At 43.2% G+C, this 14315-nt stretch overlaps 1 protein-coding gene across 3 annotated transcripts in view; it reads left to right on the forward strand.

The window, feature by feature from the left end:
• Positions 1 to 14315, forward strand: part of spop (speckle type BTB/POZ protein) — an 85779-nt gene that overhangs the window by 56188 nt on the left and 15276 nt on the right. For all 3 annotated transcript variants that reach the window (XM_084371469.1, XM_084371471.1, XM_084371470.1), the window contains one exon: positions 1141 to 1268. In XM_084371469.1, coding sequence (XP_084227595.1) covers positions 1141 to 1268 — 128 coding nt within the window. The remainder of the gene's footprint in view (positions 1 to 1140; positions 1269 to 14315) is intronic.

A 14315-nucleotide genomic window follows, 5' to 3' on the forward strand; every position in this document is an offset into this window, starting at 1 on the left:
TGATTTTGGTGATTGGATCTTCAGAGTGTTTTTGTGAAATTGCTGCTCTTTCTTCACACAATCCAATCATCGAGATGCATGTTAAGATCACGTGAATAGGGCATCCTTAGCATGACCTTGATAGTGACACCTGCCAAAGAAATGAAAATATGTGGCTGATGAATTGGTTTCTAGTGGATTTTCTGTAGATTGGGGTGCATTTTATTGCATTGCTTGATGCCAATCAACCCTTTACAGGGCAGAATACCTAATAACAGACATATAGAGCGTTATTCTTAATGTTATTATATTCATAGGGTGGTGAGGCCTGTCCACCCTGATAGGAATGGACAGAGATGTCTCCATTCACCGAAACGGTCTGTCACTGAAGCTCGGCTCAGCTGAACACATCCAGAAACCCAAGAGCAGTGCCCGAGGTAGCTTTTTCTTCTCATTAACAAAATGGCGAATGACGTAATTTCACCAAAGAATGGTGTTAACATCCCTCTAAAGAAGCTCCAGTTACTTGCTGAATTAATGTCCTGGCGTCTTGCTTTCTTTCTATCGGCAATTAGCTTTAATTTGCTGTGATCTCTGTAGCAGTCATAGTCCGTCGTCATTATCTTTTGACCTCGTATGTGAGCATTTGTGACTGTTAGGTGACTGTTGATAGCTGTTACCGCCCCCACAGTGTGACTATTGTACACACACACAAGAACTCCAGCACCTTTGCTGTGTCTTTGTAGTGCGACTGAGTGTTACAGAATCCTTCCTGCCACTGTCAGAGATAATTGGCACTCCATAAACACATGATAATTGGACTGCTTTGATCCCTGCAATTTCTCACTTCTTGGCCAAAGAGGCACAGCAGTTCTGTCTCATGTTTACCACTAGTCTTTATGTGGCAGCGAGAGGATACAGAGAGTGAAAGAGGGATAGAGAGAGAGATTCTGTTTTCTTCTGAAGTGTTAAAAGCTCCCTGCAGGCAATACTTCCTGCACCCAGCCTCTTTCGCCATTGTTCCTCCGCTGCTTATGGCCATGACTCATAACAAACTTTCTCTTTCGCACACAGATTCACACACGCAGAGCTTAATCACGTTGTGAAAGTCTCCAAAATAATCTTGTTCCTCCTTGTTTGTCCGTGTGTTTTCTTCTGCAGAGAGCCAGAGAGCGTACCGTTTCGTCCAGGGGAAGGACTGGGGTTTCAAAAAATTTATAAGGAGGGACTTCCTGCTCGAAGAGGCCAACGGTCTGCTGCCTGATGACAAATTAACACTTTTCTGTGAGGTAAGGGCTGACGCAGTTCATCTGAACTCGGGTTATTTGTTAAACACAGTCACTGTCATCAGAAAGAAAAGAAATGTATTCATTCAAAGATGATAATCCTGATTATATGAGTAGATCAAAGGTGTTGTTCATCAAATGAGATTTCAGTATTGGAGACAAACACAGACTTCTATGATTAGACTTCAAAAACAAAATTGTGATGTTGAGTCACATTGACATTAGTAGAACTACTTGGATTATCCCAAAATATATTATTTTAATTGGATCTAAAAATAATGAATACTGTTGAAATACATAAATGTGCTGTTTGTATTGGCGGGTTTTGCCTCGGAGTGATCACAAGTGTAATTCTCGTCTCACTCAGATTTTTATTCAGCACTACCATTCATTGTATGTCCCTGTTAGTGAATAATGTATGTTTTTATTGGTACTACATAGCCTCTGGGTTTAGATCTCTCTCTCATCACTAACATACAAGCTGATTGTCATTCAGCCGGCATGGTGGCTTGGCGCCGGTTCCTCTGATCCGAAGCCGGCTGCTGCTCCTCATTGAAAATTCCCTTGTTGTTTTTCAGCTGTAACACAGGGGGCAGCAGAGGTCAACTGTCCTCTCTCTCGTTCCCCTCTGCTCCTCATAATAGAGCCAGAGAGCAGAGAAGAGGTTAAACTTTCTGGATATGTTAATGCCTTAGTTGTAATGCATGCGCCCATAAATGTTTAAAAAGCATGGCAGTGGCTGTTTAAAACAATTCTAATTAACCCTGCGGGTATGGAGGAGAGCATGTCTTGAAGTTTTCCCTTTTTGTAGCAGAGCAATGTGCTAGTCTGTTTAAAGTGTTTCCAAACTGGGCTTATTGACAGAGGGGTAGGAGGGGCAGTGCTGCTTCTCCAGAGCCATGTGGAATAGGGGGTAGAGTCGTGTATGTGTGTGTGTGTGTGTGTGTGTGTGTGTGCGTGCGTGGGAGTATCTTATGCATATATTGTGTGTGTTTGTGCAGACGCGTCTCATTGGGACGTAATTTTGAGGATGAGACTGTTTGCTGGAGAGAATGAGCTGGAAGAGAGAGGGATTAGTTACCTTGAAGAGTCCTCTCTCGCTGAATTCATCCACTCTCCTGGAGGAGGGGGGGTTGCTGGTTCAAGTCCTCGGTGGCCACTTCCTCCCCCGTAAATTTCTGTTGTGCTGTTGTAATTAGCCGGCTATGCTCATGAACAAGCAAGGCAAGGCAAGGCAACCCTGATTTATATAGCGCTTTTTGAGCACGAGGAAATATCGACGTGCTTCTTCTAAAAAGTGTTTACAGCAGAAAGAGATTAAATGAGAGCATGAGTAGATAAATAAAAATGGCAGATAACATTTTCTGCATTTTTTAAGATTTAAAAGTAGTCTCAGGTCCTGTAATTTTTTTCTTTCACTATATATAGCATAATAACTTAAAGGGACAGTTCTCCCCAAAATCCACAACACATATTTTGCCTCATACCTGTAGTTCTGTTTATGCATCTGGATTGCTTTGGTGCAGGCTGCTGAGTTTTTGAGATATCGGCCGTAGAGATGTCTGCCTTCTCTCGAATATATTGGAACTAGCGAGCACGAGCTGTCGAGCACCAAAACATACGTTTGACAAACTCGACAGCAATGTCTTTCTCAAGAAATCATGAACTAGATTCTTTATGTACCACCTCGCAGAAAGGAGCGCACACCTACTCATGAACTAGAGGCTAGCCAACTAATGCCGTTAATGTTTACTTCCCACCCTGTCGTGAGCCTCTACCTGGACTAACCACATCATGATTCCTGGAACGAGACAGTGCTGTTGAGCCGCACATGCCGAGTGCCATTAGGTCCCATTATAATTGAGAGCAGGCAGACATCTCTACAGCCGACATCTCCCAAACTTGGCAGCTTAAACCAAAAATATACAAAAAAAATATTTTTGTTTTTCTGATGAACTGTCTCTTTAAGCTTGTTTAAACCTTGTAGCAGAACAGCCCCAGATGACCTCAGATGTCTGCAGAGTTGATACTCTGAAAGACAGCCAGAGACTTGAAATACAGACAGGCAGCAGTATTAAAAAATGAATCCTAAAACATGTGTGTGTGTTGTAGAAAAAAAAGGCAGTCAGGAGTGGGATGTTGTGTGCAGTAAATGATGAGCTTGCCAACAGTGAGGTCTGATATCGTTTTCCACCAACACGTGGGCTGGACAGTTGGCGGAGTCTGGGTTTTGGGTGGATTGCTGGTAAGAAAGTGCTGAACGGGTGTTTGAATCTCTTTCCCTGGTCTTTTTCCATGTGAAAGTGAAGCCCAGTGTTTACCGTCAGAGACCTGGCTCCGCTTTCGTCCAGATGGTCTAGTCCGGCATCTGAGAGAGCCCCATCGCCCCAGAGCCCAGCTCTCTCCCTCTCCTCTCTCCTCTCATCCCCTCCACTTCCTCTTTTCCCCCTCCATCTTATCTTTCATTCAAACCCAATCTCCTCCTCCTCTTTTCCCTTTTCCTTTCATCTCGTGCTGCCTCCCACTTTGAGCATCACAGTTTCTTACTTTTTTCCCCCCTCACTCTACCTTCACCTCTCCCCATGTCCCTTATCACCCCCCGCCTCTGCTCAGCCCTACTTTTCTTTCCTCCCTCTGTGCCCTCCTTCGTCTCCCGTCTTTCTTCCTTTTTTCAGTCTGTGTAGTAAAGTGTCAAAGAGGCGAAAAGGCTATGAGGAGAAGCCAGATCACTGTGGGAGGGGGATACTTGCTCAACCTCTCTTTCTGACCCTTGGTCCCTCTGCTCGGTTCATTTGCCTCCGGAGACATTAGTAATTCAAATTTAGCAAAAGGAATCTGGCTATATGTCATGTCGGAGAGGGCCTGAACAACCAACCACTGCTGTCTTTCTCTCTTTGTCTCCATCTCTCTTTCTCCCTTTCTCTCTTCATCCCTGCCAAAGCCCTGCAGACACCTGCAGGTATTTAATGGGGAGATAGCTCCCATTAAAGGCTGTCAAAAGAGAGCGTGAGGGGACGGAGAGAGATAAAGAAGGAGTGAGATTTGAGGAAAGGCAATCTCAGGAAAAGTGGGCACACTGTGTGGCAAAGAACAGACAAAGAGGGAAAAATAAAGAAGATACAGGATGAAAAACAAAAGACTGAGATAGTTTGGATTAGATTTTGTTCTAGAGAAAACGTTTTAATGAAGATGTGATTTATTTTTACCGTCTTTTTCTCATCCCTCATCTAATGAGATGCAGAGGTAAAGGAGGTTAAGTCCTCTCTCTCTTCTCCTCACCTCTCTCTTTTCCTGTCAGCACTGCAGGTAACCTCTCGCTCTAAGGTCAGACCGTTGCCTCCTAGCTGTTCATCCTATAGATAATGCACATTCTCTGAAAGTTTTTAGAGCAATACCACAAACTCACGTGGGGTCTCGTAGCTCCCGGAAAAAAGACTCAACATCTTTGTGCTGTCGTGATTTGACTGCCGGCAGAGTCATTTTGACTGACACTGTAAGGGTTACTCCTCTGGAAGTCTGTTTTGACTGACTAAAGGGAAAAGAGGGGGGGGGGATTTTTTTGGAGGGGAGAAGTTTATAGTGAAACATATCTGTCAGTCATGTTAAATTGGTTGCTGAGAAGTGGAGGAGCGCTGTGGTCCACCTGTAGTCAGCTAGAAGGAGAGTGCTACTGCTGCCGGACACATTAGGTTTATTTCACAGAGGAGACCATCGATTCCTCCCCAGACTGCTGTGGCTTCGGGAGCAACATAAAGGATGAACCCTGATATTCTCTGTAACCACCATGTAGACACAACTCATTCAGACTCGATCAGGCATTGCGTATCATGGCTTGGTCTGTGAGCTCCACCTGGATAGTGTTTGGTTTTCGGCTCCCAGCTTTGGAGTAACAATTAGAGGCTTAGAGCAGAGTATTCATCCTCCCTTGATGGTGCAGGCTCTTGGCAGCGCGATATTGTTCGAGGCACCAGGCAAGATAACAGAGCATGTAGTAAACTAGCAACAATTAGCAGGCTTGAACAACAATACCGTTGACCAGCTTGTGTGATTGTTTTAAGCACACTACCCACACCCAAAACATATGGGAGGTCTGGCGATTTCGCTGCAATGCCTGTTTTGGTCTGAATGAGGCCATTGATATGCTACACATTATCTGTCATTGTCTCAACTAGACACTTACTGATGTCTACAGAACAGGTGAATGAATTCCCAAAAGTTTGAATGTGATTGTGTTTCCCTGTTGAAGTGCTGATATGCGTTTGTCTTGCAGCCACTATAATAAATAAAAAAGGAATTTTAACTCAAGCACCTTAATGAAGTAGCGCGCATTGATTGTTTTGGCAATTTCTTTTCTTTTTTTGTGCACATCGATCGCCCGCCTGTGCATCGGGAGCGTCTGTTTTGGGTCACACGGCTGTCAGATTATACTGATATATTGTTTTGCCAATATGATCTGATGTCGGGCTTTTATTAAAACTGCATTGATTTTATTGTCTTTCCATTCAAGTTACAAATTGAGAGCTACTGTATTTTTGGCCACCGTCTTCTTTACGCCTAAATTTAGTGAGATTGCGGAGATGAAGTGAAGTGAAGTGCGAGAGCGGAGGGACGGATTAACTGCTGCTTTTGCGCCTGTTTGTTAGATGCAGGTGTGACACATTTGCCCCAAACACACATGCTGTATTTATCAAGCATGTCTGCATGTTATGCACCTCTTCTTGTTGCATTTGTATTTACAGTAAGGGAGGAACAAGCAATCAACATAGGATTTTTCAAGAGTCTCTTGAAGCAGTCAGACTATACTTAATGAAAACAATATCTGATTAGTCCAACGGAAATACAGTTTGTGTATTTCACAACTACAAACAGCAGTTTGTGTTGAACGGTTTTGTTTTGTGTGCATTGGGCTGCGTTTATCTCAGTATTGAAATCCATGTCAACACCATCTCCACCGTCTTTGATTCGTCTGATACGTCACCTGCTTTTTGTTTCCCATGAATGTCTTTATTGCCTATAATATAATATAATATAATATGATGTTTAGTAATGTTAATAGATTTTCTCAGCTGGAGTTGGCCAAAGCAAACATTTTGTAACTTAGGTGATCATTTATTTTTCTGAGCTAAGTGAGCTCATAGAGACCGCAGTGAGTGCTCACCCCACTGGTGATGCTCAATCAGGAGGTGGATGATGGAGAAATTAGTACCACAGACATTCTCTGTAATTGTAAACAACGTTTTCGCCAACTGAAATAAAACTTAATTCGATGATGTCACTTTGCTAGCTTCTATGACCCACAAGCTAATGGTCAAGTCTGGTAATGTGTGGTTTTATATGATGGGTGGGTTAGCTAGTGGCCAATCAGATTTGATTTGATAGATTACAGAAAGAAACAAAAGAGACATTTTTATATTAAAATACTCTATACAATAAATACATTTCAGTATATGGAGCATTTACCAAGCGATAAATGTCAACAAAGAGACACAGAATTAGAGCTTAATTTCCCTAAGATCAGTGTACACACCCAAGGAGGAAATATTGTTCATCTCCAGAGCTTAAACTTACATTTTTGCCTCCTAATTCACGGTGGTAACATGAGGCAATCTGTGCCTTTGCATATCTAGTTAATATTAATGCACTGTATGGTAACCAGTCATGCAGGCTTATGCACCTCTGTGTGACACCCAGAAGGTCGATGATTGCAAATGTGAGGATCGGCGCTTGCTTGTGTAAAGATGAGTCAGTGTTCTCAATTGGTTTATCTTGTGCACATGGACGATCTTTGATACGATTTACCTAAATGGATTTCAGCCGGTGTCTTGGCCACCACTAGCCGGTCGGAGGTCTTTTCTTTAAGGCTCCTCCACTCCATCCCTCCTGGAGCGAGGTGGCGGCGTGAGAATAAATGAGTGGGGTGCTGATGTTCAGCTGTTTCCTCCTCTTCCTCATGGTGTTAGTGCGGCTCGCCTCTCTTGTCGGTGGGTAAGCACTTTGCCGGGTGACAGCACCCATCCTTCACAGGGCCCTGCCATATGCCGTGCTGCTGTCAGAGGAGACGACTGCAGATGCTCCAGCTGCTCCCTCCCTGCACACTGTGCAACACACACACACACACACACACACACACACATGCACACACCTCTCGGAGCAGGATAAAGAGGCAGAGGTGGGAGGAGACACAGAGAGGAAAGGGCAAGAGAGAAATAATGCGGGTAGTGGGGTTTTGAAGGAAAGGGGAAGGCAAAAACAGTCTTTTATTTCGGGGTAATGAGGTGAAATATATTTATTGTATATTCATCTGTCTGTGTTTTGAACAGGGGGCCAACGTGAAGAGGGTAAGATGGTCCGGATCATCTAGAAAGGGGACTGGAGACCTAATCATAGAGGCGGAAAAGTAAATACTGATTGACGCCGCGAAGGAAGAGAATGAGCAAACAGAGTGCAAAGCTTGATCCTTCTCTGGCAATGGGATTTTTACTGCGAGAGCTTGTTGGCGCACATCTTCGAGCCACAACGGATCCTTTAATTGATACTGCCTTCTCTACACACCACATCAACAGGTCTTTTATATCCCATCAAAAGCCCTTTGCTTCTCCCAGAGTAAAGGCAGCAGAAATTGAACAAACACGCAACTTTTGCCTGCATATTTATTTATTTTCTTTGCCCAAACATTTCCTTCAAGCACTTCAAATTCAGGCCTTGGAGTCTCAAAGCTATCACTTTAGTGTCTGTGATCCTCCAGCAGAGAAAACAAAACGACTTAAAAGAGACCCAAATGGCTGGTGCTCACAGGCGGCATGGAAAGGCACACACTCGCTGCCAGTGGTAATACTGTGTGCATGGTTGTGTGTGTGTGTGTCTATGGAAACCTTCGGTCTAGGTGTGTATGTGTAAGAACAAGGTTGGCTAGGCACAGCACACTTGGCCACAGCACTCGTTCAGCGGCGTGACTTCAAATCATGCATGAAAAATTCCTGTGTCTGTGTAGATTCACCCAAATAGCTCTGTCAATGATAGGCCTGCCTGTCAGCGGACTGATTCACTGAGATGGACGCTGCTGGGTCCTTTAATAGCCACTGAAATGACCAGTCTAACCTCTGGTTACTGGCGGGAACAGCAGGTGCAGTTTGCTACGACAGGTCTACTTTGTCAGGGATACAAAAGAGGAGCAATTACTGTTTTTGTTTACAGTGCAGCCAGAAAACACTCTTGTTATTTTAATAATGAAGTCAGGCTTTTTCCATCACGCCACGAGCAAACGCGATGATTTCACGCTGCACAAAGCAGGAGTAGTTTTCCATGCGATGCTCTTTTGTTTGGTGTTAGTTGCTGCTCAGGCTAACTGTCCCCCCCATCATCACTTATTATGCTCCAAAGAAAAGGCTTTACCAAACATTGTCTTGTTAGGACAGCCACCGCAAAGGCTTCCATTAACTCCTTATAGGTTAAATATGGTGTTTGAAATACAATTAGAGGCAACTTACACGAAATGAATAACCTGTAATTAAAGAAGGTGAGGTTCCAGCTATTGTCTTCTGAGGAGAGCGAGTGCAGTGTTTATTTTTGACTTTTGTTTAATAGCGTTGGGATTTGGGGCTGTGTTTGTTTAACGGTGGCAGGAACAAATGAGATTCTGCTATTATTCTCAGTTTTAATCAGTTCAGCTACCCGTCGCAGCTGCCGCAGGGCGGCTAACTCTGACTCCTGTATCGGAGTCTGTCTCTTAACTAAAATTTCCTGTCATCGCTCTGAGTGTTTTTGATTTTTTCCGAGAGCAATAACATCTAAAAGTGGGTTGAGAGGGTGAATAAGAAAGGGAGAGGGAGAAAGAAAGAAAGAGCGCTGCAGAGTGGCTCTGTGACATGGAGCCTGTTTACGCTGGCTGGAGAGTGGAGGGCCGGTCATGCATTATAAAAAGCCGGTGATGAGTTTTGTGCTCGGGGGTTCAGAAGACAAGTTTAAAGATCACAGATCTATTAAGCCGTTGTAGATGAAAAGTGTTTGTGTGTATGTTGTGTGTGTGTGTGTGTGTGTGTGTGTGTGTGTGTGTGTGTGTGTACACTTTATCCTTTGTCTCATTTTTCAGCTCGTACACACCCACCTGGTGACGTGTTAGATATTCACCCTGTAATAAAATACGTAATGTACAGTATTTCTCTCAAACATTTGCTTCAGATTAAGATTTCCCTCAGATATTTAAATAACAGATGACGAAACTGCGATACACTGCTGCACAACCTCTGCTGTTGCCTTTCGGTAATTAACTTTTAATAAATTTGCAATGAATTTTTTTAATGCATTGCTTTGTTCCTCCCAAGCAGCATCATCACACAGACTAATATTGTGTTTGATTTCAAGCACAGTGCAGATATAATGCAGTTAATGTTGTTTCGCTTGTATCGCGCAAACAATTCAGTTTTTATTTCTTAATGTTCCAATCTTCACCTGCACAGAGCTCAACAGTAGATTGCCTCAGGTAATCAGATTTAGATTACCGTCATCATTTAGCGTGGCGGTACAGTTGTCGCTGTTAGGGAGCCCTGTTCATGTGTAGTCAGTGCTCAGAGTGGAGAATCTTTACCTTCACTGATGTTGCATTGATTTACTCTGCGATAACCTGTCAACAACAAAGTATAATCCACAAGACCCGGCAATGAGACAGCCAAAACTGAAAGGCATGTACAGTAGTCATTTTATCAAAACATTAAGAGCAACACAGTGGCAGACTCTGGATGTTTGAAGGCCAGAGGCGAAAACATTGAGAAGGGCACCAGCTGTATGCTGTGGGGGCACCAGCGCACAGACAATCCTGATACATTTATAGTGAAGAGAGGTCACTTCCGCACGTTGAAGGACACCATAGAGGACAATTTATCATCTTTTATCTACCATAGGGGCATCCAAGAGGGCACTTTCACTGCGTTTTTCAAACATAGTGGCACCAGAGGGGGCAATCAAAGAAGGGGGGTGTTTAATGAAATAAAAATGAATCAGTGGGCTGCAACATGTTGAGCACAAAAGAATTGAATATGTTCCACCAATCCTGGTAACAGTTTTAAAGCCTCCACGCTGGCAATAGCCAGGTTGTCCATCTATCTGTCCCTTTCGTGTGAACATAACTCAACAACACCTTGAGGGAAATTCTTCAAATTCACAAATTTCAATTTGAAGTCAAGGATGAACTGTTTGAATTTGGTGAACAAAGGTAGAGATCACTGTGACCCCACAGAAAATGTTTTTGTCACACACACACAGTGTGATGAAATGATGAAGTTATGATATTTTATATCCAAAAGCTCACACGTATACTTCACTGTGACATCATAATGTTCTGCAAAAAAATGTTCTGGCCATTACTCAGCGCCTTGGCTCAGGAACAGCAACTTAACTTGCGCGCGGAGGCACACAACCGTGAGGCAGTAATTCTAGTTTATATCATTTAAAATATGGGGTGTAATTACACTGGATCATTATCACTCCAATTATAAACCATTTAAATGCAGCTACCATTCTGAGTAAAGCTGTTTGCCAACCTGGTAGTCATTTCTGAAACTTTCCGTCTCTGCCAGCAGAATTGGGCAGGGCTTTTCCCCCATTCTGTCTGTTGTTTTATGGCTTGTTGCTCAGAAATAAGGTCTCAGAAATGTATTCATTTACACTCAAGAAAGAAAGAGCGACCATCTGTCACAAAAACACATAAAACTTCTACATAGATTCTACTCAGACCATGAGACATTGTGCTGTCCAGGCCATTATTTCCCTGTTACTCATAACTATCATATATAATAAATACCAATTTTCTGGGGATAGAATTGTGACTGTAAAGACTGGAATGTATTAAAGTTGCTTAAAGCTACATACATCACAAGGAGTCCGCATGCAGACTGGAAGAGCCCGTGTTTACATTCTCCCAGGCTAAATTACTGCGAGTCGTACGTTAGCTAGTTATAGAGAAGCAGGAGGAGAGTTTTCTTTAGATAATTTTATTTTTTACACTACATTTTGTGGTTTTAACAGTGGAAACACTACCCCTGTTGTCCACAGGGTTTTCTGTCATGAAAATGTGTGGTAAGGAGTTTGGAAAATAATTTAATTCTTCTGACTTTATGGGTTAACCATAAAGTCAGAAGAAATATACCTCAGATTACAAGGGAGCTTGCCCCAAATCAGGTCGGTCACTATTCAGTGTTTAAATTTGAAAAACTTCCACCCAAATGATCTATTCCTATTTTAACAGCAAGGGGGGTGCTTGAAAGAAATTACTCCCCCAAAAGAAACCCTCTTAGATCCTGTTTAAAAATCATGTGGGTATGTGTGTGTAGTTTGATAAGAGTGCACGATTGTGTCTGTTTGTGTCCCTGATCTCTGCCCGTGTTTACGTGTCAGAGGATGCACAGGACTGAACAGAGAAATTAGACTTGGGAGGTAAAGAACAAGCGTTCCATAACTTAATGAATTTGATTTGATTTGAATTTCTCTTTCTTTTTCAAACTATTTCACGCATGGCAAAACACTGTAAATCCATAAACAAACACATAAACAGGCAGAAAAAGATTGATGCATTATGAATAAATCATCTGGGTACTGAAACTCAATATTAACTCTGCACTGCCTGGAGGTTTGAGAGGGAGCTTACGACAGATCCATCTTGATGTCTGAGGAACTAACTGGGAGGCGAGCGCTTTAGTAAGTACTTATCATGGGAACTTAATTACCAAAACAAATGATGATTGTGGTGATATAGCGGCAATGATTCTTTATTACAGTTATTCTTTGCCTCAGGTTGTATACAGAATGTGTTTCTATAATCATAATCAACATCATCTTCACCATCATTAACACCACTGGGGAAAAAATTAAAGTTGGTTGATTGGTCAGGCCAGCACTGGCTGGGATCTTCAATCTTGCTGCCCAGGACATTTATTGCCCCCAATGGATGAGTCTTAATAACTTTGGTGACCCAAAACTTTAGTCTTGCACCACCATCAGGTCAGAATTTGCCCTTAACTTACAGTACATCCCGAAAAGTACTGACGATAGAAATGTGTTCCCACAGGATGCATCCTAATATTTTTGGTCATCTGATCAGGTCAAAATATCATTTTGTCCAGCTTTATCTGCTTTATCAGCTTAACTCTGTTTATAGTAATAATCAACAAATGCTAGCATGCTAGCATAACTAAGATGATGTCACCATGTCTACAGCCTCACAAAGCTGCTATAGCCTGGCTGTAGACTCTCTTAGGAGCTCGTTTTAAAATCTAAAATACACATTTATTCATTTCAATGTATACAATAAATTAGCGTTAGACATTTGGGGTATATATTAGCCAACCTTTCCCGCAAATACAAACGTGGCTAAACTGGCTACATCAGTAGTTTAAGAAGGAGTTTGCAAGGAGAAAGTGGAGGAGGTTGACAATGACTGAAGATGACAGCTAATGGCGTGAAGACTGTCAGGGCAGCCAGTGTGTCTAAATAACCAGGTGCTGCGTTTTAGTTTCTGCCTGGTTAAACAGAGGAATAATTGGTCAAGTTAGCCAGTAATTAGACTGGCTCTGCCACGCTGCGTCTGAGAGCCCAGCGACGGCTCCGCCATGCTAATTGGGCTATTTATACTGAAACACATTGACCAGGCTCACTGGCTTCCCTTCCAACTCGCTTTTCAGCACTTGTTTATTTTTTCAGTGTGTACTCAGGACACAGCGCTGGACTCGCCACCCTCCTCCTCCTCCTCCTCCTCCTCCTCCTCTTCGAAAGCCATTTTTCATTCCGACTTGAGCTCACTGAACTTCCGTCCTCTGCCCTCTGTCTCTTTGTCCGTCCGTCTGTCCCTCTCCTCTGTTGTTTTTCCTCTCTCTTCTCTCCTACACACATCAGCTCCCTTCCTCCGAGGCTTTCTGTTTTGCTAATCAGTGTTTTTTATGAATGCCAGTGTCTGTGCGCGGGACTGTCACTTCGTCAATGTGTTTGTGAACACGTGTGTGTGTGTGTGTGTGTGTGAGCGTTCCTCTGAAAGTGGGTGGAGATGGATGTAAGTCCGTCAGTCAGACCTGCATCCCCCTGGAGTGTGATTAATAGAGCCAGCTATGAAAACCAGACTCACACACTCCGACACACACACATACAGTACATTCACACTCATACGCTCACACACTGAGGAATACTTTGGATGCTCCTCTCTTCACAATAGTCACATTTCCTTCTTACCGTGTCTCTGGCATTTCTGTGCCTGAAACGAGCTCCTGCTTATGAGAGGCCATCTCCAACTGTAGATCCCACCAATACATCGCTCATATCCCCTCCCTCCTTTGGGTCTGATGGCCTCTCTATTCTCCGTCCGTCTGTCACTTGGTATCTCTGCATCTGTATTCTCTCTGCCTTTTATTATCACTGTATCTCCCCCTCTCTCTCCTCCTTTTCTCACTCTCTTCTTCTGTTTTATTATCTTCTCTTCCGTCTCCCTTCCTCTCTGTCTTTCTGTCCCCTTCAGGCTAACCCTCAAACCTCCATCAGGAGCAAACAAGGCTCCTTGACATTCAATTTCCTGCTTGCCACGCACTTCTCTATTGTATGTGCTTCTCCTCCTTTTCTGGGATTCTTTTTGTGTGAGCTGAATAGGTGGATGGATGTGCTTTTGGACGTATAGGCGGGCAGATAGATGGATGAGGAGGGAACCTGGCTATTTTTTTGTGTGCGGTTGTCAGCCTCCCTGGCTGAAGCTTCAACAGCAAGGTCACTTTGTGGGGATTTTCAGCGTTTTTCTTGAAAACAGTATAGTGAATGTGTTTAGGAGCTGTCAGCAATGAAAACAGGGAACAGAGGTTATTATCCTCAAGCTTTTTCTGTTTATCTGATGTTGGCCCTGACTGGACTGTCATAATCGTAACGTTGCAGAATGTGATGCACGACCAATTAAATCATTTGATGACTTAATAAAATACAGTGTGTTAATGTGCTGGGTAATGTAATAACATGATTTGTGCTCGAACTTTGATCATCGGATTCTGACTGACTTACTGACTGACTGATAAGGTTGGGTCCGTT

This window comes from Pagrus pagrus (assembly GCF_965226575.1).
Source record: "Pagrus pagrus genome assembly, chromosome: 13".
Taxonomy (NCBI): Eukaryota; Metazoa; Chordata; class Actinopteri; order Spariformes; family Sparidae; genus Pagrus; species Pagrus pagrus.